We start from the raw sequence: 27,261 nt of genomic DNA on the forward strand, positions 1-27,261 counted from the left end.
ACCACGTGCCCCAGCCTGCACAAGGCTGGGGGTGGGAGGTGGAGCTCATGTCACAAGGCCCACGGGGTGGGCTCTGCAGAGGCTCTAGCGTTCCAGGAGAGGGGTGCCATGAAAGTGCGGTTAGTAGCCTGCAAAGTGTTGAAGGGTAAAGCTGCCTGTGAAGCAAAGGGAAGGTCCAGGTTAGAGGAGGGGCTGAGCCAGGGAGTCGGTGTAAGTTGGGCTGGCACTGGGGAGGGGCCTTCAGGGCCACGGGAAGAGCAACACTGGTGGGGCTGGCCGGGGAGCCTGCTGCATGTACGCTTTCCTAAGAGCCAGGATGGAGGTTTCTCTTTCCCCAGATAAACCTCCCGTTCACAGACAGGCATCGGCCCGGCTTCAGGAAAGCAGCAGCTTCGTGACAGCCTGGAGGAAGGTGGTGTGGGGAGGAATGGAGGGGGTGCCTTCTGGGGACAGGTTCCAGGGGTTTATGTCATTGTGTGTGTGTGTGGGGGGGTCACAAGAGGGCTTTGGTGAGGGAAGAGATGCTGGGGTGGGGCAGGGGCAGGATATTGTAGAATGGAACCTACCTCCATGCTGCCAGGAAGCCCTCGGGCTGCAGCCACGTGGCCAGGCATGTGGCAGGACATTGCCAGGTCCAACAGCGAAAGCCGGCGTGGAGGCTCCACAAGCCGGTGATGGGGGAAGTCAGCGCTCAGGCTGAATTGCTCCTCGGAATCACACCAGTGTTTCCAAAGTGTAGCAGACGGGCAGAGAGGGCTGGGTGTGTGTGTGTGTGTGTGTGTGTGTGTGTGTGTGTGTGTGTGTGTGTGTGTGTGTGTGTCTTTGTGTGTGTCTGTGTATATAACAGAATGGAGGCGGCAGAGGAAGAAAGAGGCCAGGAGCTTTTCTCTCCCTGCCAGGCCTGCCTTAAGAAGTCACTTAAATCAAGGAAAATGGACTCCTCAGGACCTGGGGTAGGAGGGTACAGTGAGGGGAATGGGTAGCTTCCTGTGCTGTGAGATGCTGCTGCCTGCCGGGTGCTCACAGCTGGGGACAGGGTTGGGCAGGAGAGGACCCCAATAGCTCCTTTCTTGCTGGTGGGGAAGCCTGGCCTCAGGGAATGGCCCTGTTTTCTAGGATCTGGCATTGGAGGGCAGGGCAGAGATGAAGGTATGTGGCGGATCCTTGGCTGGGGTGCCAGGGGCGGGAAGCTGTCTTGAGTAGCAGGAGTGGAGGCCCTGGGGCAGTCCTGGCCAGGGCTGGCTGGGAAGAAGGCCTGGTTTTAGCCACAACTGGGGCACAGGCCAAGGACTGGAGCTTGCTGGTGGTCTGCTCCCTCGTGCAGCGGGGGAAATGCTGCCATCTGAGCTGGGAATATCAAAACGCTGGAGCTTCCTGCAGGCTGGCCTGAAGGAGGGGTCTGCGGAGGTCCCCAGACAGCCTAGGTGGGACATGGATGGGGCGGCTCGACAGTGACAAGGGGCTGTAGAGTATGGGCTGAGGGGCACTGGATGGAGGAGGTGGGGACTTGGATGAAATCCGATGATAAGAGGGGACTGAGGGGGCATCAACCACGACAGCCCAAGGGGTGAAATGATGGGGAAGGCCTTTGGTTTTGAAGAAAACCCGAAAGAGGGAATTGCGTGCAAAAAGCAGGGCTGGGAATTGAGGCCACCTCCCCAGCAAAGCTCCTACCTCTGCCTGAAACAGTTCACTGAGTGTGAGCGTGGCAGGGGCTGTGGGGGTGCAATTTCATTTGACACCCACATCTTTGTTCAAGACCTTCCCCCCACAACGAACCCTACACCTTGGAATTCGCACAGCCCAGCCTCGCTGAGGTTTCCAGGATGAGCTAGCTTTGTCTCTAAAGGCAAAGAAGGCATTGGCTCCAGCTTACAGGCCAAGTAGCCACCCTCTCCTGCTTCATGACTTAGGGTGGAGGGGAATTCTGTCTTCCTACTCCTTGCTGCACTGGGGCCATGCCTACTGCCAGGACAGGTGAAAGGTGATGAAACCAGCATCTGGCACTCAGCCAGTCTCTAGAGGTGGGTGGAGTGAACAGGATGTCCGTGGGAGAGACCCTGCCCTGCCGTGGGCACCATGCAGAGAGCTCTTATTACACTTTTCTCTGGCACAGGGGCTCTTTGGCACACAGAAGATGGGGTAAGGCTCTTCAATGCCAAACATGTGGTGAAGAACATAATGCGAGCACGGTTTAATTTCTCTCCTAAATATGTATTCCAATGAGTACTTTCTGGTTTATGGAGGGTGAATTCTAACCAGAAATGAGAAGTAGCACCGTCCACCATCGTTAACCTCTTGGCTAGCTCTGGGTAGATTCAGAAAGAGGTAGGGGCCCATTCTCCACCAACCGAGCACTTCCTGTATATCCACCAGGTAGTAAGGCAGGTTGGTCACAAACACCTTGACGGACAGCTTCCAAGTATAGGCATTCACAGATGAGAAGCATGCTTCAGACCATACAAAATTCAATTTTAACTCAGCTTTCTTTTGGCAGTAAATTTCTCTTCCTAATCATATTTTGCATAAACTAATATTAGAGTGGATTTGCATTTTCAGAGCACAGGATGGAGGAGTGGTGGAGGCGGTTCAGGTGGGCGGCATGCCAGTCTGGGCTTTAAAAATTGTCCAGAGGTAACAAAGAGCTGAAACAAACCAGACTGAGCTGACTGCTGTAACACTAACAGTCAAGATCATCCTAGCCAGGTACAGTGGCTCACACCTGTAACCCCAGTACTTTGAGAGGCCGAGGCGGATGGATCACCTGAAGTCAGGAGTTCGAGACCAGCCTGGCCAAGGTGGTTACCCTGTCTCTACTAAAAATACAAAAATTAGTCAAGCAAGGTGGCACGCACCTGTAGTCCCAGCTACTCAGGAGGCTGAGGCAGAATGTCTTGAACCCAGGAGGCAATGGCTGCAGTGAGCTGAGATGGTGCCACTGCACTGCACACTCCAGCTTGGCAACAGAGGGAAACTCCGTCTAAAAAAAAAAAAAAAAAAAAAAAAACAACAAATCATCCTGATAAAAGCAGCCTTGAATATGGAAAGTTTCTTCTAAGGACCACTCAGGTTATAAATGTTACACCTTAGAATCTATTTTTACAGAGGGGTAAATTGAGGCAGAGAACCCAAAGAAGAGTTAGGGACTGTCGAGGCTACTGTCTCCCTGGTGTTTCTTTCTGAGGTCAGTAGCTATTACTGAATTCCAGGAGGCAACAGGAGGGGGTTGGGATGGAGGTGGGGACCGGCTGAAGACCTCGGGGGGAGACAGGTAAGGTGGTACAGGTACCCACCCCACAACATTAAGGGCCATGGAGAGAGGAAGGCTCTCAAATGCCACGAAAATTTCCAAGGCAGCAGAGGGCTTGTATGGAAACGCCATTCTTCCTGCCCACCCACACCCCGTCTGCCCCTGCCGTCGCCTACCCGTGGGCAAGTGGTGGGGGCCCGGGTCTACAACCACGCGTTCTCCTCCAACTCGCATCCCTTCCAGGGCGCACTAGGATGCCTCTCAGAGGTTCCTGCCCGCCTCCCGGAGGAAAGAGGAAAACGCCGTGGGCGTCCGGGGAGGCGTTGAGCCTCGCCAGGTGGAGGGACGAGAGCCACCTAACTCGCGAGCCGAGACCCTCCCCGCGGGGTCCCTGCGGGAGGGGCCGAAGAGCGCGGGGGGGCGGCCGGAGCGGCGCGGCGGGGCGGGGTCTCCGGGGCGTCCAATCCCCTTCTTTCCCCGCCCGACCCACCCACCCGCTCCGGCCCCCGAAAGCTTTCCACCAACCGCGCGCGGCGGTGGGCGGGGCCCGTCACGGCCGTCCTCCAGGGTGCGATTTTTTTTTTTCTTCCCCTTTTTTTACCCTCTCGTTTTTTCTTTTTTTTTTTTTCTCTTTCCTTTTTTTGTGAATGAAAAAAGGAGGTCGCGAGCGGTCCCCGGGACTGCAGCGCCAGGCGTCTTCGCGGCAGCGCCTTCGCCGCGGGCCCCGGCGCGTAGCAGCGGCGGCCTCGCCCCTCTCCCGGCGCCCCTGCGCGCCGCCCGCAGCCTCCGCAGCTCGGCTCCGCGCGCCGCGGTGACATTGGGCGCCCGGGGCGCGGGGCGATGCTAATCCGGAAGGGGCAGCGGCTGCAGTGCAGCGCGCGCGGCGGCTCCCGGGCCCACGTCCGGCCTGGGCTGCTCTGCCGGAGTTTCTGAGCGGCCGCGAGCCGGCCCGGAGGCTGGAGCCCAGCAGCAGCTCGGCGGCGCCGGCGTCGCCCCAACTTGCAGGCGCGGAGGGACCCCTGACATTTCACTAAAATGAGCGTGCTCAGCAGGAAGAGATGTGTTCCTCACGCTAGAAGCCACCCCGTCACATGTAGTGGTGTAAGTAGATGGCCGCTTGCGGTTATGGCGGGGTGGCCAGCAACCCTGCAGACGCGCCGCGCCGCCCTCCCGGCCCTGCTGTGCCCCTCGCGACGTCCCCTGGGCCCCGCACCTCCCTGCGCTCTGGCTCCCGCTGCTGGGTTCAGAGGGGCTGGAGACTAACCCTTTCCGGGTGTTTCTAGGGAGCGGAAGATGACTTGATTGCCTCGGCGTGTCGCGCCCCTCCCCCTTCTCTGTGTTTAAAAATTTTTTATTTTTCGTGTGTGTGTGTGTGTGTGTAGAACAGCGTGTCAGAAAAAAAGAAAAACGGTCCAGAGGGGTGGAAGTGATTCTGCTAAGAAAACAAAATCCAAACAACAGTGGAATTGGGGTGTGTGGCAGGCGGTTCTGGAGCTGGTTCTTTGAACTCAACTCTGTTGCAGTCTGTGAAACTGAGTTCGGTGAAACTACTGGGGAGATCCTTGGCGGTGTTTGGTGATGTGTCCACATTTCAGGTTTGAGGGGGCTTATCCTGTGTTTAGGCTTGCATTCCTTTGTTAATATGACCATTCAGGGTCCCTTTGGGCCTTGCTTTCTGTTGGATCTGCGCGGGGCTCCTTGCAGTGCCAGCGACCCCCGTGGGAGCCTCCCGGAATTCAGAGGCCACTCTCTTTGTTCTTCTCCTTCCAATTCTTCCTTCCTATCCATCTCCCTTGGATTTTAACCTTCATTTTCAGGATTTTCCTCCCTTTACCGTTTTGTAAGATGATGTGGGATATTGGTTGCTAGGAGACAAGCCAGGCTCCCAGGGAAATTCTTTCGTTTCCTTGACAACCAGACTAGGGCAGCCACAGATGAACAAGCCTCCTATCAGCTGTGGGAGGGAAAGGGGCCCTTTCTGAGCTCTGCAGAGTGTGTGTAGGGGTGTGGGGGTGGGAATGGGAGTGCACGAGGTTTGTAGCTAATTTCAGCACACCTTGGGTTTTGGCTTGTACCAAGTAGAAGAGCTGGGAGAGCAGTGGGCAGGAGGCTGTTTTTGGAGAGGGGCACAGGGATCATGGGACAGGGATGGAGGGAGCGCATACCAGTGACTTTGTGATTATCATGGGAGAGGAGTGAATTTGGGGTTGTGATGCCCAGGGCCGGGTGGCGAGGAGGTCATAGTTACGGAGGTTGATTGAGTGGACATAAGGCAATTGTGAGGGACAGTCTGGAGTCACAGAAGGGGAGGGTACCAGGGGGAGAGGGGAAGTTGAGAAGTTCACCGAGTGGGCTGTATCACCATGTATCAGCAATGATACAACATCAGCAGCATCCTGGGGCAAAAACTGTATTACTGTTGGCACGCTCTCTCCAGTACAGGCTCCTCAGTTAGCAAAGGCCTGATTAGACTAAGTTCTGCTGGCTGAATTGGGCCAGTCTGTATCTTCAAGAGAGATATAATTACACATATAGATATGCAATCTAGCATTATATAATACCACATTACATAAGAAGACAAATCAGCCCAGGCTTTCTTGGCACAAATGAACCAAGGTTTAGGAGACTGTCTGCCAGTGCCTTCACACCCATTTCCCAGAGGGGGAGACTGATGCCCACAAAAGTGAAGTGACTTGCCTCTTCCTAGACAGGACAGTAAAGTTTGCCAGTCAGGCAGTTGGGACAGGGTAGAAAGGGTGACATGACACAGAGAAGCACTGAAGGACAAGCCGGGGACAGCTGAAGGGGCCGGGGAGTGGATGGAAGGGGTCGCGAAGCTTGGGAAGCAACCCCGCAGGTCTGGTGTCTAAACTCACCGCACGGTATTTGTCACGTTCCTGCTTGTTGGTTGGCTGATCCCTGCTTAGCCCTAGAGGTGACACAGCACAAGGTGGGCACCAGTGTTTTCACCTCAAAGTAGCTGAACTTGGCCCAGCACTGCTCTGCCGGTGTCCTGGCATTATTCTCACTGTCAAGGTGCCCCTGGATTTGAGAACGGGCACCCCCTCCATTATGCCTCCTCATTCCCCCCGCTTCTGTCTACAGGCCTACATGCTGCTAGAAGTGCAACTTGAGAAAGAAGTTCTTCCGGCTGTTGGGTGTTAATCTTTATCCTCCAGCTGCACATATTTTGCATTTGAGATTCTATCTGTTTTGCTATCCACTTGACAATACAGAAACCACAGCCCAGATGTCGCCTCCTGGCACCAGCACGTCCCTCAGATTGAGACCAGGAACTGTCAAAGTGGGGTTCCGGGTCCTCAGCTCAGGAGAGAGAATTGGGAGAAGGAAGCCTGTGGTTAGAATAACAGTTCTCTGGGCCAGGTATGGTGGCTCACATCTGTAATCCTGGCACTCTGGGCTCACATCTGTAATCCTGGCCAAGACGAGTGGATCATTTGAGGTCGGGAGTTTGAGAGCAGCCTGACCAACATGGTGAAACCCCGTCTCTACCAAAAATACAAAATTAGCCGGCATAGTGGCACACACCTGTAATCCCAGTGAGTTGGGAGGCTGAGGCAGGAGAATCACTTGAACCCAGGAGGTGGAGGCTGCACTGAGTCGAGATCACACCGCTGCACTCCAGCCTGGGGCGACAAGAGCAAAACTCCACCTCAAAACAAAAACAAAAAATAGTTCTCTGCTGGAGGAGGGTGAGGAGAGGGAAGGGATGATGCAGTTGCCCTGGAGACCCCAAGAGCACTGCATGGAGACCTCTCATTGAAGGGTCCAGATCCTGTAACATTCCAAGAAGGAGCAGGAGTTTGTCTCATTGAGAAGTCCTTGCTGCACTTTTTGCTTAGGTTGCTGAGATGCGTCCACTCGCGAGAATCCCAGTTGCTGTCATTACTTGGATATTTCGGTCTGCATCCCTGCATGATGGCATCCAGTTACAGCCCAGCAGGAGTGGAACCTCTCTGTTGCTGCTGGTGGCCTGGCTCTGGACTGGATGGCTTAGCGGCCAGGGTGCCTCGGCAGCCTCCAGGACTCAGAGCTCAGCTTTGCCTGGCCTAGGAGGGATGACTCTGGGCTGCTAAAGCCCCCCAGACGACTTTCATGCACACAGGGAATGTGAGTGGGGCAGGCGGATGATGCTGGAGAAATCAGGTTTCCTAATAACGCCGGGCCTGCCCCTGCTCCCTAAGCCCAGGAGGGTGGATGCTGAACCCAGGGCCTCCTGGCGACAGCTTTTTAAACACCAACATGACATCTGACTACAGAAGGGCCTTCTGTTTGTTCATTCAAGCCATCCCTCTCTGGGGGTGGACAAGCCACTTCCTCTCTGCTCAGCATTGAAGGCAACTGAGGCAAGCATTTGCCCAGAAGTTCAGGCTCAAGTTTCTGATCCTTTGCTTCCTGGCGACTCCATCACCCATGTAGCCAGCTCAGTGATCATCACCCAGGAGTGCCAGCTGCCTGAGATCTTCAGCCCAAGGACTGTCCTCCCCAGGAATGGGAAGGGCTGAAGAGCGTGGAGGTAGCTCTCACTCGCTCTGAGGCTGGGGGCAGGGTGCTGGGAGGATAGCCCCATGTAGGGGAAGGAGAGGCCCACTGGCCACTGACTATATCATCATAGGCCTGAGGTTCCCCTCACCCCCACCTCAAAGCTGGACCTGTGGCTGAGCATGATACACAGGCAACAGGACAGACCCAGGTAGAGGAGGGGAGGCCCCTGGGCTGGTCAGGTGTGTCCAGAAAGGTCCCTATCTCAGGGAGGTTGGGGGGGGAAATTCTTGCATCTCTATAAAGGGAGCTGGGGTCTGGGGTTGAACGATGCACTTAGGCAGGCTAGGGCTTGGAAATCCACCACCAGAGAGGGTGAGGGAAAGGGTGGAGGCCAGGAGAGCCGCCGCCCAGCTCTGACAAGCCCATTAAATTTTAAAGTGCCCTGCCCTCAGGCATGCTGTGAAAGGGTGGGGACCTGGCCACTCGGCTTCTCTCAGCTGTTTGTTGTTCCGCTGCCACTGCCCTGCCGGGAAAGGAGGAGGAGAGCAGATGATGAGTGAGCTGCCCTCGCTGGAGAGCAGAAGGGACAGGGCAGGGCCTGGGCGGGCTCCGCTGGGGATCTTGCGCAGGTCTCCTCCATCCAGATGCACAGCTGGAGGATGGAGGCAGCAGGAAGACACGTGGCCCATCTGGTGGCACTGCTCCTCTCTGCCTGAATGGGCTCCTGGCCCTCTGGGTCCCCGCGGAGCTCTGGCCCCAAACATTGCCCATTCCTTCTTCCTCCCCTCAGCCGTGGGGCTTGCAGCGGGGGCAGCCTGGCTGAAAGCTGCGGGTGCTGGCCCTGGCCCACGGCGAGCTGGCATGCCACGCCATCCTGACTGCCTCCCTCCTCTCTCCCTCAGGTCCCGTTTAATGGATTCTGACATGGATTATGAAAGGCCAAACGTAGAGACCATCAAGTGCGTTGTGGTGGGGGACAACGCCGTGGGCAAGACCAGGCTCATCTGTGCCCGCGCTTGCAATGCTACCCTCACCCAGTACCAGCTGCTGGCCACGCACGTGCCCACAGTGTGGGCCATCGACCAATATCGTGTGTGCCAAGAGGTAAGGCTGCAGGGCTACCCGGCTGGGGGTCCCCTCCATGGGTCTGGACCTAGGGGCGGGATGGAGTGGGGTGGGGGCAGTTGAAGAGGAAGAAGCCCCTGGAGAGAGGTTTGAGCCAAGCCTACCCCAGGGATGCGTCTCCGGCTGGTTGTGTTTTCAGGGACTGAGCTGGTGCCTGGGACTCCAGCCTTGTCTGGGGTACTGCACTGTATGTCATCACAGCCCTAGGTAATGGCGAGCACTAAGGGGCTGGGGCCTGGAAGAGATACGAGCTGAGAGGAGCAAAGAAGCCGGCAGCTGAGAGCAAAAGGCCAGAGGCTCACAAACATGCAGTTTGCAGGGAAAGCCAGGAACAAGGGTCAGCTCCCAAAGAGGCCCCTTCCACACCCATAGTAGTCACTTAGGGTCTCTTCCACCCTCTTAAGGTCTCTTCCCCTCCTGGTTGGCTTGGAGGCCACCCTTGTTATTAATTCTACAGAGATTTCCCATGGGCGAAATTATTGTGCAAGGTGCACAGTGGGTGATGCTAGCCCTGTCCCTCCATCCCTGGTGCTGTCTGGGACCCCCAGGGGTCAGCGGACGCCCATCCTGAGCTGACACACAGAGGGCCCCCAAACTGCTGTCTTCGAGTCCCACTCTTCCTCCCCTGTCCCCAGGTGCTGGAACGCTCCCGAGACGTGGTAGATGATGTCAGCGTCTCCCTGCGCCTCTGGGACACCTTTGGAGACCACCACAAAGACCGTCGCTTTGCTTATGGGAGGTAGGGAAGGCCTCTGGCTGCCTACAGAGAACCAGCAGGGTGGGTTTTTCCTGCTTTTTCCAGGAACTGAGCACCTCTGAAATTTCAGCTGGGAGGAAGGAGTGGGGAAAACAGCTCTGGCAGAGCCTCGTTGGGGCTAGGGCAGCCTGGGGCAGCCTGGGGCAGCAAAGGACGCCTGGGCCAGGAATCATTGAGTTCCAGCTCTGTGCCCAGTAGCTCTGAGATGATGTTTCTCAGCTATGAAGTGGTAAAAACTGCCATTTCCAACTCACAAGATAGCTGTGGGTCCAAAACAAGTCTTGAGCTCTAAAATGCCACATAATTTGGAGGTACTGTTAATTTCTCATTTTGTGTAAGAACGCATGAGCAGATAACCTAAGCCCGGTGTGGGGCTCTGCAGGCTGGGGCGCAGCTGGCGTTCCCGGACCAGGGCAGCCGCCGCTTGCGTCTCTGCCCGTAACCTTACCCCCCTCCACAGATCCGACGTGGTGGTTCTGTGCTTCTCCATTGCCAACCCCAATTCCCTCCACCATGTCAAGACCATGTGGTACCCAGAAATCAAGCACTTCTGCCCCCGAGCACCTGTCATCTTGGTGGGCTGCCAGTTGGACCTGCGCTACGCTGACCTGGAGGCTGTCAACAGGGCCAGGCGACCCTTGGCGAGGTAGGGGGTGCTGGTACCAAGGAGGCAGACCAGCATGGGTGCCTCACCATGGCTCCCTGCTCAGCCATGGGGGAGTTGCACTGAGCCTCATCTCTCTCCCTCCATTTGGAGCAAGCTTGCATCGGGAGTCAACAAGCATGCTCATTCATTCATTCTTATACCTGTTGCACACCTCTGATGTGAGCAGTGCTATATAAAGCACCGTGAGGAAAGACAGAGAGGAAGAGGTGATATTTGCATGAAAAAGTCTTATAATTTTGCTGGGAGATAAAGTAACTATGTGAGCATGTTAAATGCCCATGGGAAGCATTGCCTGCTGACTGCAGAGAGGCAGGGCTGTCACAGCTTTGCACTGGAGAGGTCACTGGGGCCTCACATAGTTAGGGAAGGCTTCCTGGAAGAAGGGTTTGGGTGGACTTTGAAGGAGCTTGATGGGATTTGGCCAGACAGAGCAGGGCGGCAGCCAGATCCTGAGTGGGGTCCCTCCAGCCTGCAGAAGAACAGGCGGCCTCCCTCCACCCCTAACGCAAGCTTGGTTTCCCTTCCTGAACCTACCAGGCCCATCAAGCCCAATGAAATCCTGCCCCCGGAGAAGGGTCGGGAGGTGGCCAAGGAGCTGGGCATCCCATACTATGAGACCAGCGTGGTGGCCCAGTTCGGCATCAAGGACGTCTTTGACAACGCCATCCGAGCTGCCCTCATCTCCCGCCGCCACCTGCAGTTCTGGAAGTCCCACCTCCGTAACGTGCAGCGGCCTCTGCTGCAGGCACCCTTCCTGCCCCCCAAGCCGCCGCCCCCCATCATCGTGGTGCCCGACCCACCCTCCAGCAGCGAGGAGTGCCCCGCCCACCTCCTGGAGGACCCGCTCTGCGCGGACGTCATCCTGGTGCTGCAGGAGCGGGTGCGCATCTTTGCCCACAAGATCTACCTCTCCACCTCTTCCTCCAAGTTCTATGACCTGTTCCTCATGGACCTGAGTGAGGGGGAGCTGGGGGGCCCCTCGGGGCCAGGGGGTGCCCACCCAGAGGACCACCAGGGCCACCCTGATCAACACCACCACCACCACCACCATCACCACGGGCGAGACTTTCTGCTCCGGGCAGCCAGCTTTGACGTGTGCGAAAGCGTGGACGAGGCCGGGGGCTCCGGTCCCGCCGGCCTCCGTGCTTCCACCAGCGACGGGATCTTACGGGGCAACGGGACGGGGTACCTGCCTGGCAGGGGTCGTGTGCTCTCTTCCTGGAGCCGAGCTTTTCTGAGCATCCAGGAAGAGATGGCAGAAGATCCTCTTACCTACAAATCCCGACTGATGGTGGTGGTGAAGATGGACAACTCCATCCAGCCGGGGCCCTTCCGGGCCGTCCTCAAGTACCTGTACACGGGGGAGCTGGACGAGAACGAGCGTGACCTCATGCACATCGCCCACATCGCCGAGCTGCTCGAGGTCTTTGATCTGCGCATGATGGTGGCCAATATTCTCAACAATGAGGCCTTCATGAACCAGGAGATCACCAAGGCCTTCCATGTCCGCCGGACCAACCGGGTTAAGGAGTGCTTGGCAAAAGGCACCTTCTCAGGTATGGAACGTGCTTGGAAGGCGAGGGGGCTCTGCGTTGGTCCATTAGTATTGCCTGTCGGTCTCAGCTCCTGGTATCCTAGAGCTGCGGCTGCCGTGCTTTCAAAGCCTGGTCTTTCCTGGCTGGGAGCGGGGTTGTTCTGTGTCCCAAATCTTCTGGGTTCAGGAGGAGACTCTGTGGCTCCTCTGGGGGCTCGTTACCCCACCTTCTTTCACCGGCCCTCCTGTGATGCTTCTTCTGGACAGATGTGACCTTCATCCTGGATGATGGCACCATCAGTGCCCACAAGCCCCTGCTGATTTCCAGCTGTGACTGGATGGCTGCCATGTTTGGGGGGCCATTTGTGGAGAGCTCCACCCGGGAGGTAAGGCTGAGGACGCAGAGCGGGGGAGGACGGAGTGAGACACTGGCACTCTTTACCTCTGAGGCGCTGCCATTTAGGGTGCTTTCTGCATCACTGACTGTGTGCTAACCACAGGGTGATGGGCGGAGAGGTTTATGAGGTGGTTCCTGGAGCTCAGGACGACACAGTGCACCAGGAGAGGGAATTACAGTAACACCTCAACCAGCTAGTAGAGAAAGCACTTTTGATATATGATCTCATTGAATTCACGTGTGGCTTACACGTGAGCCACTCCTGCCGTATACCTAGGAAATTGTAGGAGGCCCTGAGGAGTTAAGTAGCTTGTGTGAAGTTGGAAGTAGAGTTAGGACTTGAACTCGTGAATCCTATTCCTTGGCTTGTTACATTGTACCTTATGTTCTCCCTGACACACTTGAAACCACTAGAAAAACTCAGCGTGTCCCAGGCTGAATCCAGCAGTTTTTTTTTTTTTTTTTTTTTTTTTTTTTTTTTGAGACGGAGTTTCGCTCTTGTTACCCAGGCTGGAGTGCAATGGCGCGATCTCGGCTCACCGCAACCTCCGCCTCCTGGGTTCAGGCAATTCTCCTGCCTCAGCCTCCTGAGTAGCTGGGATTACAGGCACGCGCCACCATGCCCAGCTAATTTTTTGTATTTTTAGTAGAGACGGGGTTTCACCATGTTGACCAGGTTGGTCTCCATCTCTCGACCTCGTGATCCACCCGCCTCGGCCTCCCAAAGTGCTGGGATTACAGGCTTGAGCCACCGCGCCCGGCCCCTCCAGCACTGTTTTAAAAGGTAGGTTTTATGATTATTGAGATGAGGGGAGGCCAACGGATCTGGAGATGGCTGTCATTAAGACAGCTTGTTACGCACAGATCCCAAGAAGACGGGCATGCCGCACCACCATGGCTAGGGGCCACCAGGGAAGCTCTGGGGTCAGTTAGGAGGCAGAGGGTTTCCCTGGGAGGGAATGGGCCAGGCAGGTTGAGCAGTTTAGGATTGGCTGGTTTGAATACATTTAGCAGGCTCTGGGGCCTGGGGCTATCACTATTGTCTGTCTCCTGGCTCTAGGGCGTTAGGGCAGGGGAGGTAGTGGGATTGGTTGCTTTGCCTATGAAAGGCACTTTGGTAGGCAACTCCTTCACTGTCTCTAGGACCTGGCCAGCCCTGGGGGAGCCCTATAGGGCCAGCAAGCCTTAGTTATCAAAGCCTCAAAATAAAGAAACTAGGCCTGGGCAGTGGCTCACACCTGTAATCCCGTCACTTTGAGGGGCGGAGGTGGGAGGATTGCTTGAGTCCAGGAATTTGAGGCCTGCCTGGGAAACACAGACCCCCCGTCTCTACGGAAGAAAAAGAAAGGAAGGAAGGAAGGAGGGAGGGAGAGAGGGAGGAAGAAAGGAAGGGGGGGGATACTTCATAGAGTCAGCTGCCCCTCCAATCCGTGCCCCTGCAGCTCTCACGGTACCACCACTTTCTCAGGCACCTACACTGGAAACCTGGGGATGGAAGGAGCCCCTCAGTGTGTCCTTAGATACATTCTCCTGGGTTTGGTCTCTTTTCCATTCCAAGCAGAGCAGCCCGGGCGGTAGCCCTTGGTGTACTCTGAGTTCCGGGACTTCAGCTGTCCATCCTGAGTGTACTGGCACCTTGTAGTTAGGGAGGTTCTGCTTTGCACAGGCGTGTGGAGTTCTGAACATCCACGGTTTTCCCTGCTGTTCTGTAACTGCTTCTGGGTTCAGGGACTGGTTCTTTTTCCTTCTCCCAAATACCCGCTCAGCGCCAGTCTCTTAGGAAGTGCTCGCCAAATGCCTGAATGAAAAACAGAACCCAGAACGCGGCTGCGTGGCATCCCGTGATGCGGAATGTACATTTTCTAAGATTTCTGGGAAGGAAGTACTTAAGGAAGACTAAGTGGAACCACTGGGAATGGGAGTCGGTCTCTGGAGTGGGAGTAGGATTTGGATACACAAAATGTGAGACTAGGAGCTCTCACCAGCCCCAGGGGCCTGCCAGTCCCGGGCACTTCTCGGTAATGTAGACGCCAGCTTTTAAAGCTCTAGCCAATTCCCAGCACAGCCCGGAGAGCCGTGCACCTGATGAGAAAGCAGTTTGTTGCAGCACTGCTCTTGAGAGATCCCGGAGGCCCGAAGCAGCTGCTCTGAGCAAACAGAAAGAAGTCAGCTGCTGTGGGCCCTTCTTTTTCTGTATCCTGTTTCTGCTTGCTGCAGGGACGGGAGGGGCTGGGGTGTAGGCTGAGGTGACCAGAAGGCCTCCTTCAAGCATCCCGTGAGCCAGAGCGGCTTCCAAAGTGTGCCAGTGAGTATCCAGGTCCCTTTGGAAGAGTTTAGAAGCTGGATGCCATGGCTCGTGCCTATAGTCCTGGCTACAGAGGAGGCTGAGGCAGGAGGAATGCTTGAGACCTGGAGTTCAAGACCAGCCTGGATGGCATAACAAGACCCCATTTCTAAAAATAAACACAGAAATGACAGTAGAGTCCTGTTCTCTGGTGCTGTCAGCAAACTGGGGCTCAGCACAGGTTGTCGCTCTAGGAGCCAGGTACTGGGGGTCTTCTCAGCAATACACACGCGACACAGGGAAGGCTGCCCATCTGGGGGAGCCCCGGCATGCAGCCCAGAGCTCTTGAGTTTCTCAGGGCTGATTTCCTCTCCTGCTAAGCAGGACCTCATTGCCGTGACCTCACTCGTTCCCGCCCAGGTGGTATTTCCCTACACAAGCAAGAGCTGCATGCGGGCCGTGCTGGAATACCTCTACACAGGCATGTTCACGTCCAGCCCTGACCTGGACGACATGAAGCTCATCATCCTAGCCAACCGCCTCTGCCTGCCACACCTGGTTGCCCTCACAGGTAAGTAACTAAGCGGAGCGCGTGGAGACCTCCCTGGAGGAGAGGTCAGGGAAACCCCAAGGGGCGATGTTATGGTCTCCTCTCGCCTCTCTCCTCCTGGGGGACTAGCTCATGTCCAAGGGACTAAGCTTACATCAAATGGAATCTGTTGACAGGCAGAGAGTTCTGGATGAGGAAACAGAGTGAAGAAGGGTGTGTGCAGGGGATGCTTGATGGGGTCACCTGAGGGGCTCTCTCCAAAGGCAATTTCAGCCCAACAAAATGGAACACGAAGCTGGGCTCAGTGGCTCACACCTGTAATCCCAGCACTTTGGGAGGCCGAGGCGGGCAGATCACTTAAGGCCAGGAGTTCAAGACCAGCCTAGCCAACATGGTGAAACCCCCGTCTCTCCTAAAAATACAAACATTAGCCATGTTTGGTGGCAGGCACCTGGAATCCCAGTTACTCGGGAGGCTGAGGCAGGAGGCTTGCTTGAACCCGGGAGGCAGAGGTTGCAGTGAGCTGAGTTTGCACCACTGCACTCCAGCCTGGGGGACAGAGCAAAACTGCATCTCAAAACAAACAAAAATGGAACGTGATCTTGCTTTATGTTCTTAGTTTGGCTTCATTTGGACAAGCTTAAGAAGTCAAAAAAGAGTAGAACACAATTCCCACTTTTTACCCTGTGGTTCTCCTTTTTTTTCATTTTTCTTATTCTCCTTTTGCCTTTTTTCTTCTTTCCCTACCCTTGACATCACCTTCTCTTCCTCCTTCCAGAAACAGCAGACAAACATCCCTGCCACTCCTTAGTCCTTGAACAGACTGCGTGAGCCAGAGCTCAGCTTTTTGTGTGGACCAATCCCAGGGGCTCTCTGAGATGGAGCAAGAACTGAGGCGTGGGGGAGAGGCAGTGGCAGGCAGTCAGGGTCCAAAGGCCCAGGGGAGAGAAGCGTCCACGGGGTGAAGGGAGCCTGGGGCTGGAGACCCGGACCCAGGCAGGCAGCCGGCTCTTGTTTGAGCTGGTGGTGGTGACATGGGTACCAGTGGTCATACTGATGCCGAGGTTAGTATTCTTGCATAGGTCGGGGGGCAAAGAGCAGATCCTCACATACTGAGTTGAGGTTTAGGGAAGGGCCCAGTGTCACAGTTGCTGGGGTCTATCTAGGCAGATGATGAAGATCGGGGCTCAGGTATGAGAGAAAACAGCAATCCTAAGATGAAAAATGAATTAGGTGGGGCTAGGTTATGGAAAGAAGGCAGAAATCCTTGATCAGAACCAGAAGATTAAGAGCTGAGGCTGCAGAGGGAGTCCAGGGTCCCCAGAAGGGGGTAAAGCGAACTTTGGGGCAGGTAGCAAGAGAGGCTTTGAAAGATCCCAGCTACAACAGTGTATCTTTTCTTGCTGTCCATGAAAAAATGGTGTGGTCTTCCCAGAGCACATAAAACTTCAAATTCTTAGATGGAATAATTCCACTTTTAAAACACTACCTTCAGAGAAATGACCCAAAGGGGCAAAATGCATAAAGGTATTTCTAGAAATTCATGTCATCATGGCAGGCAATCGGAAGCAAGTCACAGCCAAACCCTTGGTTAAGCACACACAGGCAGTTACATGGTAGTCATTAAACATGTCAGACTGGACGGCTGCATGGAAAGGCTTATTGAAACAATGTTAAGAAACTTTTCATGAAATTGTCGATACACTGGAGGAAACATATACGAAAGTGTATATATCTGCCTTGCTAAGGATCAGTGGAAGATGCCAAATTTTGTGTAATTGGAGATATGCTTCCTGGCCGGGCGCGGTGGCTAATGCCTGTAATCCTAGCACTTTGGGAGGCCGAGGTGGGTGGATCACCTGAGGTCAGGAGTTCAAGATCTGGCCATTTTTGTGAAACCCCATCTTTAAAAAAAGAAAAAAAAATTATATATATAAAAAGGATATGCTTCCTGTGAAGCCATTAATTCAAGTGGAAAACGTGTTATTGTTCAGTAGAATGCAAATACATAAAAGCATGTGAAACATGTGTTCAGCTTACTGAATTATTATTGTGATTATATTTTTTTAGAGACAGGATCTTGCTCTGTTGCCCAGACTGGAATACAGTGGCCTGATCATAGTTCACTGCAGCCTCGAATTCCTAGGTTCAAGTGATCTTCCCGACTCAGCTTCCCAAGTAGCTTGGACTACGGGCATGCCTCACCACACCCAGCTAATTTTTATTTATTTATTTATTTATTTTTAGACACAGAGTCTTACTCTGTCGCTCAGGCTGGAGTTTAGTGGCACGATCCTGCCTCACTCCCGGGTTCAAGCAATTCTCCTGCCTCAGCTTCCTGGGTAGCTGGGACTACAGGCGCATGCCAGCACACTCAGCTAATTTTTGTAGTTTGAGGTGAGGTGGGGTTTCACCATGTTGGCCAGGCTGGTCTCGAACTCCTGACCTCAAATGATCTGCCCACCTTGGCCTCCCAAAGTGCTGGGAGTACAGCCATGAGCCACCACACCCAGCCGGTTGGTTGTTTTTTAAGTATTATTTTGATCTCTTAGATTTGAACATACTCGATTGGTTTCAAGTAATTGCAGTTACCTTCATTGAAGCTCAAATCCTACACTCTTGGTCTTGGCTCCAGAGTCTCTGGACTTCCTATTTGGAATGATGGGATGTTCTGGGTTCTTGAACGTTCTATGCCCCAGACCTGGAATCAGCCATTTCTTCAGGAAGTCCTGGTTTCTTATGTTGGAAGTAGAACTGAGATTTGTGTGCACTAGGAATGCTCATTGCACTGGGATGGTTGTTGTTTCTAGGTCTTTTCTGTGGACACAGCTGGGAAATACATCGATCTTGATTTTATTTATTTATTTATTTATTTATTTATTTAAGAAGGAGTCTTGCGCTGTTGCCTGGGCTGGAGTGCAACGGCACTGTCTCGGCTCACTGCAACCTTCGCTCCCCCAAGTTCACGCGATTCTCCTGCCTCAGCCTCCCAAGTAGCTGGGATTACAGGCACGCACCACCACACCCAGCTAATTTTTTTGGTATTTTTAGTAGAGATGGGGTTTCACTATATTGGCCAGACTGGTCTCAAACTCCTGACCTTGTGATTTGCCCTCCTCAGCCTCCCAAAGTGCTGGGATTATAGGCACGAGCCACTGTACCTGGCCTGATCTTTTTAAGGATAAGATAACTCATGAGTTTATACTGATACTTCTAAATAAAATTCATAACCAAGGGTGTTTATTTCTTCAATATAAATATTTTAACTTAAAATGCAAGCTTAGTACACAATTTGTTACAAAATTTAAATTAAACAACTAGAGGTAACTCCTAGTTCTAACTAACAGTTCTCAGCCTTCTTCTGTGATCAACAGGCACAAGGTTTCCCACGCTTTCCTTTGTATATCAGTGGCTGGTTCTATTGGGAACTTTGACCCTATCTCTATCAGATTATGTCGTTGGACATTCGTAGTTTGAAAGATCCTCTTGGATGATCCTAATGTCCTTCTTACTCTTCCTAACCCAGCCTGTTGAGAAGGTCTTGCTCTCATCCCTGGCGTTCCCCGTGGCAGCAGACTTCATAGCCTGGGGCCTTTCCTGCCCTATTGGGACTTGGCTGGGGTCCTGGTTTTCCTTGCCCTGCAGTGAGCTGGCGGGGAGGGGAACAGGGGGAGGGTGAACACAGGTCCCGTCATGTGCTTCTTCAGCTGATTGGTGGCCATGTGTGTCACAGAGCAGTACACAGTGACCGGGCTGATGGAAGCGACCCAGATGATGGTGGACATCGATGGGGACGTCCTTGTGTTCCTGGAGCTGGCTCAGGTATCACGGCAGGGAAGGGAATCTCTGGCAGCCTCAGTACCACACTCTGCCTCCCGCTGGCTGAGTGGGAAGGCTGGAACGCGGTTGATGTGGGGAACCTGTCATCAGACTGGACTCCTTGACTGTGTGGAGCCCATCTCCCCTCCATGCCAGGAAGCAGCTGGGAAACTTTGATGTACTGGGAGGGGAGCTGGCCAAGCAGGGAAGGGATGAGGCTTTAGGCAGCAGTATGGCCAGGGAGGGAACCCCAGGCTCAGGCTTACATATGGCTGCTGCCTGCCTGAGGTTATTTAAGGGGGACTGAGGAATCTTCATAACCACCCCCTTAATCCCAAACAGACAAGCAAAATCTCCCACACTGGCCCTCGCAGTGCCAGAAATTCAGCCACCAAAGATTAGTGTGTGGGGTGGAAGCCCGGCTCACGCAGGGAAAGTAGCTCCCTTTGCTCACTGTCAGTGCCTCAGTGCAGGCTGCCTTGGTCCTGGGTGGGGAGGAGACGGAAGTCACGTGGCGTAAGATCTGAGGAGGGCAGACGCAATTTGAAGCCACCACGTGGGGCTCTGGGTGTCTGCAGCGAGGATGCTGGGAGTGGGCAGAACAGAGGCGAGGGACGACCATGCTGGCAATGGTGCCAAGGAGCCCGAGGCAGCATCCTCCTCGGTTTTGTGTGGCCTTGCCTCTGGTGTGGGCGCTCTAGAACTGCAGGCTTTAGCGCTAAAGGCAGCTGGAGGTGTCTGTGCAGACCCTCTCCCCTGGAGAGTTCAGTGCAGATACTCTTCCCTTCTGTCCCCAGTTCCACTGTGCGTACCAGCTGGCTGACTGGTGTCTCCACCACATCTGTACCAACTACAACAGCGTGTGCCGCAAGTTCCCCCGAGACATGAAGGCCATGTCCCCAGGTGAGCGTCCAGGGCCAGGCCTGGCAGCGCCTGCTCGGGGTTCCACAGCTCCCACATAACCCAGGGACTGGGAGGCTGCCAGTGATGACCCTTGACTTGGGGCCGGGAGTAGCCTGCGAAGGAGCCTCCAGCCAAGCCGAAGGGCCCCAGCAAAAGCACTGGCCTGGAGGGCACTCACCCTGCCTCTCTGGGCTTCTCGTTCTCAGAGGAATGAAGACGATACTGGACTAGAGCTGGCAGATTTCAGACTTTTCTGGACAGAACACCATAATAAGAAACACATTTCCTCTTGTGACCCAGGACACATATAGGAAGAGATATACGTCTTTTTCGTGCTATTCATGGCCCACTAAATTGATTGTACAACCCGGAATGGGCACAGGCCACAGCTTGGACCACCCGGGTCTGGACATCCTCTGAGGCCTCCTGTCTCTTCTTGATTAGTTTCTCAGGCCCTAGAGCTCAACAGGAACTGCACAGGCTCCAGGAAGAGGTGTCCCTGGCCTCCCTGAGGGGTCTGCCACTCTGTGTCCATGGGGTCCTCTTCGGGCTTCCTTCGCTCTGCCGTGACCCTCCACCCTGCTGCCACGTTTTTGCTCCATGCTGCCAAGTCTCCCACCCCTTTTCACTATTAAAACACTTCAAAAAAAAAAAAATTCTGAGACAGCATTGCTCTGCTGCCTGGGCTGGAGTGCAGTGGCGCAGTCTTGGCTCACTGCGACTTCCACTTCCTGGGTTCATGCACTTCTTGTGCTTCAGCCTCCCAAGTACCTGGGATTACAGGCGTGCAGCAGCACGCCTGGCTAATTTTTTTTTTTTTTTGTATTTTAGTAGAGACGGGGTTTCACCATGTTGCCCAGGCTGGTCTATAACTCCTACCCTCAGGCAATCCAACCCCCTTGGCCTCCCAAAGTGTTAGGATTACAGGCGTCAGCCACCGCACCCTGCCTAGCATTTTCTTTCTAAGGCACAGGTCCAATAGCATCACTCCCTGGTTCCAAACCTTCCAAGGCTCCCCACACCCTGCAGAATAAGGCCAGCATTCCTCTGCTGTGATGCTGTGTCCTGCTGTGGCCTGACTCCATCTTCCCCCTGGGAACCTTAGCTCTGGCCAGAAACTCCTACTTTCATCCCCTAACGACGCCGAGCGTCCCGGCCGACATTTGCTGACCCCTTCTCCTTTACCCTTCATCTCAGTCTGTTTCACACACAACGCTCAGGAAGCCCCTGTTGAGATCGCCCCGCTTTGGGAAGAAACACAGCGGGAAGGGCTTCCCCAGTGCTGACTTTCAGCCCCGCTCTTTGAGCATTTAGCTTATCTCAGGGGCTCACGTGTTGGGGATGTGTTGGGGGCTGGGCTGGGGCCTGCTGCAGGCCTCGTGGCGGGGTGGGGCTGGTGTCCCCCAGTCCTCCCTCTGCCAACTTTCTAACTAAGCCACACTGCTCTATGCTCCAGAAAACCAGGAGTATTTCGAGAAGCACCGGTGGCCGCCCGTGTGGTACCTGAAGGAGGAAGATCACTACCAGCGGGCGCGGAAGGAACGCGAGAAGGAGGACTACCTCCACCTCAAGCGGCAGCCTAAGCGGCGGTGGCTGTTCTGGAACAGCCCGTCCTCCCCGTCCTCCTCGGCAGCCTCCTCCTCATCCCCGTCTTCCTCCTCGGCTGTGGTCTGAGACGCCGCCACCCTCTTTTAACCCTGCTGCTGTTGTCCCCATCCGCCCTCGCCCCTCTGCTCTTCCGCGTCACCCCATCCACCTTACAACGACCAGGGGCCCCTGTAACCAGGACCCAGAGGGTGGAGCTGTCCTCACCAGCCACCGTGGCTCAGCCAGAGGGGAGCAGAGCCCTGTGGAGCGGAACAGGAACCCCCTGCAGAGGTCCCCAGACCCAAAGCAGGACGGGAGTCGACTGCTGGGAGGAGCCAGCGCCGTGGCATTTTATCTCTGGGTTCGAGAGCCCTTGAGTCAAAGGGGAAGCTTCCCAGCCTCGACGGCTTCCCCGTTTGTCTTGGTCACTGCTCTGGGCGGAGAGGCAGCCCCCTCCCAACAAGCAGAAGTGATCCTGCCCCTGCTGGCCGTGTCTTTCCACTGATGGACTTGAGTGTTACAATTGTTTTGTGGGCATTTCCGCACGGAGCCTACTCAAATCCCCACTGGAGAAGTCAGGGTAGAAATGGAGCCTTCAGAGCCCAACTCAAGGCTTCTACATCCTGGGGTGCAGCTGCAAAAGGCCAGGAGTGGAAAGGCCTGCATCCCGCCAGCTTCCCTCCCTCCCAGGGGGCAGTGGTAGCACAGGCCTGATCAGGGGGACAGAGGTCGTTCGGAGCTCCAGGCCTGAAAGCAACACCTCTTGGTACAACAAGGAACTTCTCCCTCACCCCTCCTTTACCCTCAGATTCGGAGATGGGAACCAAAGGAAGCAGCTGGGACAGGCGGAGAAGGAAGTGGGAACCAGTGCACGGCGACCCGAGCTCCTCAGGGCCCTCCCCGGCCTCTGGGGGCCACTGCTCTTTATAGGATGGGGCAGAATTAGCAAAAAAACAAAAGCAAACAAGAACCAAACTGAACCGAAACAAAAAATCACCAACAAACACTCTCCTCTATACCCCCCAGGGAATGAAAATCAGAAAAAGTCCCTGCCTAGCTCACATTTCTCTACATGATGAGGAGGTGAAGACTGAGGTTGCAGAATCGACGCCAATGCCTTTCAGGAAGGGACTCGGCACTTTCTGACGGCGGAGGCCCTGACCCTGCCAGCTGGCTCCCAGCGCAGCACAGGGGCCTGGCCTCCAGCGGGCTGGTGATGGAGGGGCCGGGGCTGGCGGCAAGGAGGGGTTTGGTTTCAGGACTCAGATGGCACTGGACGTTTGCTTTTGTCCGTCTGGAGGCTGCAAGCTCCCCTCCTTGCCCTCAGAGGACCACCCCACAGGATGCTTGTGGTGGGTGTCTTCAGGGGGCTGCAGTAGGGGCCAGAGGTCAGGGAAAGGGGCGTGGCCCTGGGGTCCTGCAGTCTCCCGTAGCGAACATCGAGGACCTAGCCTTAGTGCCGGGTGGGATAAAGGGAAGGAGAGGAGGGGGAATGGGGCAGGAGGGAGAGCCAGGTTCATCCAGAGAGGAGGAGGGCCTGGAGGAATGGAGGGGGTTGAACAGTAGCTCCCAGCCCCCATGGGGCAAACGCTGGGCCACAATTGCCCCTTTCCGTTTTCTAATCCAAACCCAAATTTCAGCACCCACACCCTTTTCAGGTGTAAAACATGGAGTCCGTGGGGCTGTGGGCTCGAGCCCAGGAGTTGCCTCACCTGTGAGAGATGTTCTGGCCGAGACGGCTTGGCCCTGGGCTGGGCTCCGGGAAAACGCTGGTTAGGCCTGGTGTTGAGCGAACCCGAAACAAAGTTAAATCCTCACCGAGAAAGAGAGCAGGCGGTGGGAGGACAAGCGGCTCTCTCCCTGGGGGAAGCCATGTTGTCCAGGCCCAGGATCCTCCAGGGCTGTGGCTGCCTCCCCTCCACGTGCTCCAGGGCGGCTGGCTGCGAAGCCGTGCGCGTGCTGCCCTCTACAGGCTGCTCGGCCTCCCTGCAGTTCCGCTCAGCCCAGGGCTCCAAGTGAGGCTCAGGAGCCCAGGGGCTGGGCGCCAGGGAAGCAAGAGGGGAGCCCAGAGCAGCCCCACCTCCCCTCTGGGCCTCCCGGGAGCCGTGGGCGAGAGGGAGAGCGGGTCCTGCAGGACAAGGAGAGTGGGAAATGGGTCTCCCAGCTGCCTGCAGGGCTGGGCAACCTGGGTCCACTGATGGGATGCAGGGAATGCCAGGGCAGAGAAAGTGAAGGTGGCCCAGGGCTGCAGGAAGCCACAGGAGAGTGACCACCGGACTCCCTGAGAAACAGGCCTGGCTCACCCCTCAGGGACCCACCACCCCTTCCCTGAGAACTGTCAGAGACAGATGCAGGAGCCAGGCAGCCAAGAGAACCCTCCTGGGAGGCTGTGGGTGAACCAGGCCAGCTCTGGTGCCCCTGTCCCCAGAGGGAGGGGCAGGCAGGAGAGAGGGGAGGGAGGTATGAATTCCAGTCCCCAGGAACCTGGCTTTTGAAACTCCAGGGAGTCGGATGCAGGAAACCCCCCAAGCAGGCCAAGCCTGAAGGCAGAGAGGGGAGGAAGGAGTCCCCAGCAGGACCACAGCCCTGGCCTCCTGTCACTCAGAGCTGATTCACTGAGGAGGGGAGGATGGGGCGGCAGACAAAACCACACCTCTTTTTATATAAGGTTTCATATTTAATTTGGTCATTAATTCATAAATACATAAGTATTTTGTACATAACATGCCTCCTTGTATTGTTTAATACTCTAACGAACTTCAAACAGGGGCCTCTGACAAGGCAGAGGCATGAAAGGACACCGACCATGAGTGACACACTGCACTAAGTGGCTTCCGTGTGTGAGGACAGAGCAAAACCCAACCCACCCAAACAACAAAAAACGCCAACAATTTCATGCCGGGAAGCTTGGCTGGGCTTGGTGGTGAGCACCTGTAATCCCAGCTGCCTGGGAGGCTGAGGCGAGAGGATCGCTTGAACCCAGGGGTCAAGAGTGAGTCAAGGAGATCAAAGTGAGCCAAGATGGCGCCGTTGCGTGCCAGCCTGGGTGACAGAGCAAGATTCTGTCTCAAAAAAACAAAAATAAAAGAATAAGCTTAGCCGGGCATGGTGGCTCACGCCTGTAATCCTAGCACTTTAGGAGGCCAAGGTGGGTGGATCATGATGTCAGGAATTCAAGACTAGCCTGGTCAACACAGTGAAACCCCATCTCTACTAAGAATACAAAAATTAGCCGGGCATGGTGTCACACACCTGTAATCCTGGGAGGCTGACGCAGGAGGATTGCCTGAACCCAGGAGGCAGAGGTTGCAGTGAGCTGAGATCGTGCCACTGCACTCCAGCCTGGGTGACAGAGGAAGACTCCATCTTCAAAAAAGGAAAAAGTATAAGCTTTGCAAACACTGACAAGGCTGGTACTCTAGATGCATCTTCAAGGAAGGCCTCTGCACAAGGGACGAGGGAGCCGGGACCAGACTGGCTCCGTCTGAGCTCTGAGGCCGAGCGTCCTGCACCGAAGGCCTAGGAAAGGCAAAGACCAGGGGGCAGCAGCACCCTGTGCCTTCCAGAAGTGCAGGGGACGAAGCGTGGGCCGCCAGATGGAAGTGGAAGAGGATGGAAGTGCCAAGAGCAGAAAGGCCGCCCCCTCCCGAAGATCAAGGGACACAACACTGTCAATGTGCTGCAATCTGCAGGGAATTCTACTGTCCCAGCCAAACCAGTCCCGGAGCAGGAACAAGACAACACGCAATGCCTTGAGACGCAAAAGACCAAAAACTCCTAGAATGACTACCTGCAAAAACGATCCCGCCATGACTGAAACGCTATGGAGAAGGGTTTGCTGGAAAGAGGCTGAAATGGTTACTGAGGTTTTAAAACAGTAATAGAACAGGACACAGGGACAAAGCCTGAATGCGTCAGCCAGTCTCGGTCCTGTTGCCACAGTGTTTAAGAATTGATATATCTGAGATGAGTCCGATGTTTACAGAGGGGCCAAGCGCCTCACATAGGGAACCTGTACCCCAAGATGCAGCTCAGGGGCTCAGGGTCACAGAGCACCAGAAGCGAGCGGGGCTGTCCACTCCTGAGTTGGTAGCCACTTCACACCATTCCCAAGCACCGTCCACTCTTCCCTCTCGATGCCATGGCAGACACGGGAGACAGATCTTGTCCTCTCTCTCCTGAGCCCAGACAGGGTCAAGTTCACTACATTCACTGGAAATGGGATATGACATAGACCCTACTTGCTGCATCTGCCTCCTTCCCTGCCTGTCCACAGACGGGGGCTGGGGGTGCAAAGTAGACTGGCCAGATAGGGACCAGCCACACACAGGACTTCACGTGGGTCCAGTTCTCCCTGGCCTCGACTCACATGTAAATAATGAATACCTAATAAATAATAAATAATTACTACTACCTATAAATAATACTCATACACTTCTAAGGTTATCCAGTTCAAAACACTGAGTTGCCAGTCATTGAATCCAAAGTACATCTGAGGGAGAACTGGAACCCAGACAGTGACATCTTACAGAGGAATTTTTCTTCTTCCCTCATTGTATGTCTATTCATTGTTCGTTTGTGTAACGCATTCACATAACTATGTACACAAGTACATGTACTACAGTTTCTTCATGTTCACAAAATAATCACATACAGAATTATAAAAGTAGAAAAGTAAGGCCAGGTGCAGGGGCTCACACCTATAATCCCAGCACTTTGGGAGTCTGAGGTGGGCGGATTGCTTGGGTCCAGGAGTTCGAGACCCCCCTAGGCAACATAGAGAGACCCCATATCTAGAAAAAATATAAAAAGTTAGCTGGGCATGGTGGTGCACGCCTGTGGTCCCAGCTGTTTGGATGGCTGAGGTGGGAGAATTGCTTGAGCCTGAGGGGTCAAGGCTCTGGTGAGCCAAGATCCCACCACTGCACTCCAGCCTGAGAGTCAGAGTGAGACCGCCCCCAGAAAAAAGTTCATATCATATAGTATCAAGTAAAGTTGAACATAAAGAACTGCGTAGATACTAAGGCAGATGGATTATACGATGTAACCCAGGTAAATAAAGCATCTGCATTAGGATAAAAAAGTGCCATAAAGAGAACGACATCCCAAACCAACTCTCAATATACACACACACATAGAATCATCCAGACATTTCCACAGTGTGCTTATCATCACATTCAGCATATAAAAAGATTTTCAAGTGCAGTGAAAAAGTTCTAGGATGTTCCATCCAGGGGTGATATTGCATGGGAGAGTTTCTTCCAGTACCGGTGATGTGACAGCTGTACTTTCCCACTGTCTGGGGTCCAGCTTTTTCCAGAAACAAAGGCAAAGCTCTTTCTGGCAGGTTTGACTTCCTGAAGGGATTCACACTCAGGAGATGGCAGAGTCTGCATTATCTTCTAGATACACAAACTTTCCGGAGCTCACCAGGCAGTCCTGGATCTCCTGCTTTGCAAGTCTCTGTCCCAGAGTCTCCAAGGCATCCAGCAGGGTGTTGACAGAGGCGTCCCGCCCCGTTTTGTTGACCCACTTTTTTAGCATCTCATACAAGGTGTCCCCAGGGCCCGCGGCCTCAGCTCTCGCCACGTCGATCTCGTTGTCCGTGAGGCCCAGCTCCCTCATGAACGGCACCCAGGAGTAAAAGGACACGTGGTCCGTAAAGTGTTGGAAGCACTGCTTGAGAGCTGGGGGGAAAAAGCCACAGAGACAGCCAGGTGAGCTGGGACTCGGAAAGGACAGAGGATCCCACATCGGGCCCAGAACCAAGGCGGGGTACCTGGAAAGCCCCCTGTGCAGGTGATCCCGCCACTCCAGTGCCCACGCACGTCCCACCCAGAGAGACCGCCCACAGTGCCTGGCCTTCCCACACCCAAGGTGCT

The 27,261-nt window shown here is 54.8% G+C and overlaps 3 protein-coding genes across 6 annotated transcripts in view; 1 reads left to right on the forward strand and 2 right to left on the reverse strand.

Annotated features, from left to right (window-relative positions):
• The window catches only part of PEBP4 (phosphatidylethanolamine binding protein 4), a 288,994-nt gene extending 285,355 nt beyond the window's left edge, over positions 1-3,639 (reverse strand). Inside the window, exons 1-2 of one of the 2 annotated variants that reach the window (XM_074384056.1) lie at positions 3,427-3,639; positions 2,856-2,980 (exon numbers count right to left, since the gene is read on the reverse strand). The gene's annotated coding sequence lies outside the window, so the exon portion shown is untranslated. The remainder of the gene's footprint in view (positions 1-2,855; positions 2,981-3,426) is intronic. The other variant, XM_074384057.1, reaches the window with a different exon arrangement.
• Positions 3,640-3,820: 181 nt separating this feature from the next.
• Positions 3,821-24,102, forward strand: RHOBTB2 (Rho related BTB domain containing 2). Of its 2 annotated transcripts, none has more exons than XM_003937169.4 (10): positions 3,821-4,351; positions 8,659-8,860; positions 9,517-9,620; positions 10,099-10,284; positions 10,843-11,861; positions 12,107-12,225; positions 14,941-15,091; positions 18,804-18,892; positions 19,687-19,792; positions 21,249-24,102. In XM_003937169.4, the coding sequence occupies exons 2-10, from the start codon at positions 8,669-8,671 to the stop codon at positions 21,464-21,466; spliced, it is 2,184 nt and encodes a 727-aa protein (XP_003937218.1). In that variant the 5' UTR covers positions 3,821-4,351; positions 8,659-8,668; the 3' UTR covers positions 21,467-24,102. The 2 variants fall into 2 exon arrangements, with proteins under 2 accessions (XP_003937218.1, XP_074240160.1); XM_074384059.1 differs by lacking the exon at positions 3,821-4,351 and adding an exon at positions 9,083-9,218 and having other exon boundaries at positions 8,770-8,860.
• Positions 24,103-24,589: 487 nt separating this feature from the next.
• The window catches only part of TNFRSF10B (TNF receptor superfamily member 10b), a 31,945-nt gene continuing 29,273 nt past the window's right edge, over positions 24,590-27,261 (reverse strand). For both annotated transcript variants that reach the window (XM_074384060.1, XM_010347805.3), the window contains one exon: positions 24,590-27,066. In XM_074384060.1, coding sequence (XP_074240161.1) covers positions 26,753-27,066 — 314 coding nt within the window. In that variant the 3' untranslated portion in view covers positions 24,590-26,752. The remainder of the gene's footprint in view (positions 27,067-27,261) is intronic.

The sequence above is a fragment of the Saimiri boliviensis genome, chromosome 13 (assembly GCF_048565385.1).
Source record: "Saimiri boliviensis isolate mSaiBol1 chromosome 13, mSaiBol1.pri, whole genome shotgun sequence".
NCBI lineage: Eukaryota > Metazoa > Chordata > Mammalia > Primates > Cebidae > Saimiri > Saimiri boliviensis.

Coding starts and splice junctions, on each gene's coding strand:
- RHOBTB2 (XM_003937169.4), top strand. CDS start 8,669: ATGGATTCTGACATGGATTATGAAAGGCCAAACGTAGAGACCATCAAG. Junction 9,621..10,098: donor CGTCGCTTTGCTTATGGGAG/GTAGGGAAGGCC, acceptor CCCCCTCCACAG/ATCCGACGTGGTGGTTCTGT. Junction 18,893..19,686: donor TGTTCCTGGAGCTGGCTCAG/GTATCACGGCAG, acceptor TTCTGTCCCCAG/TTCCACTGTGCGTACCAGCT.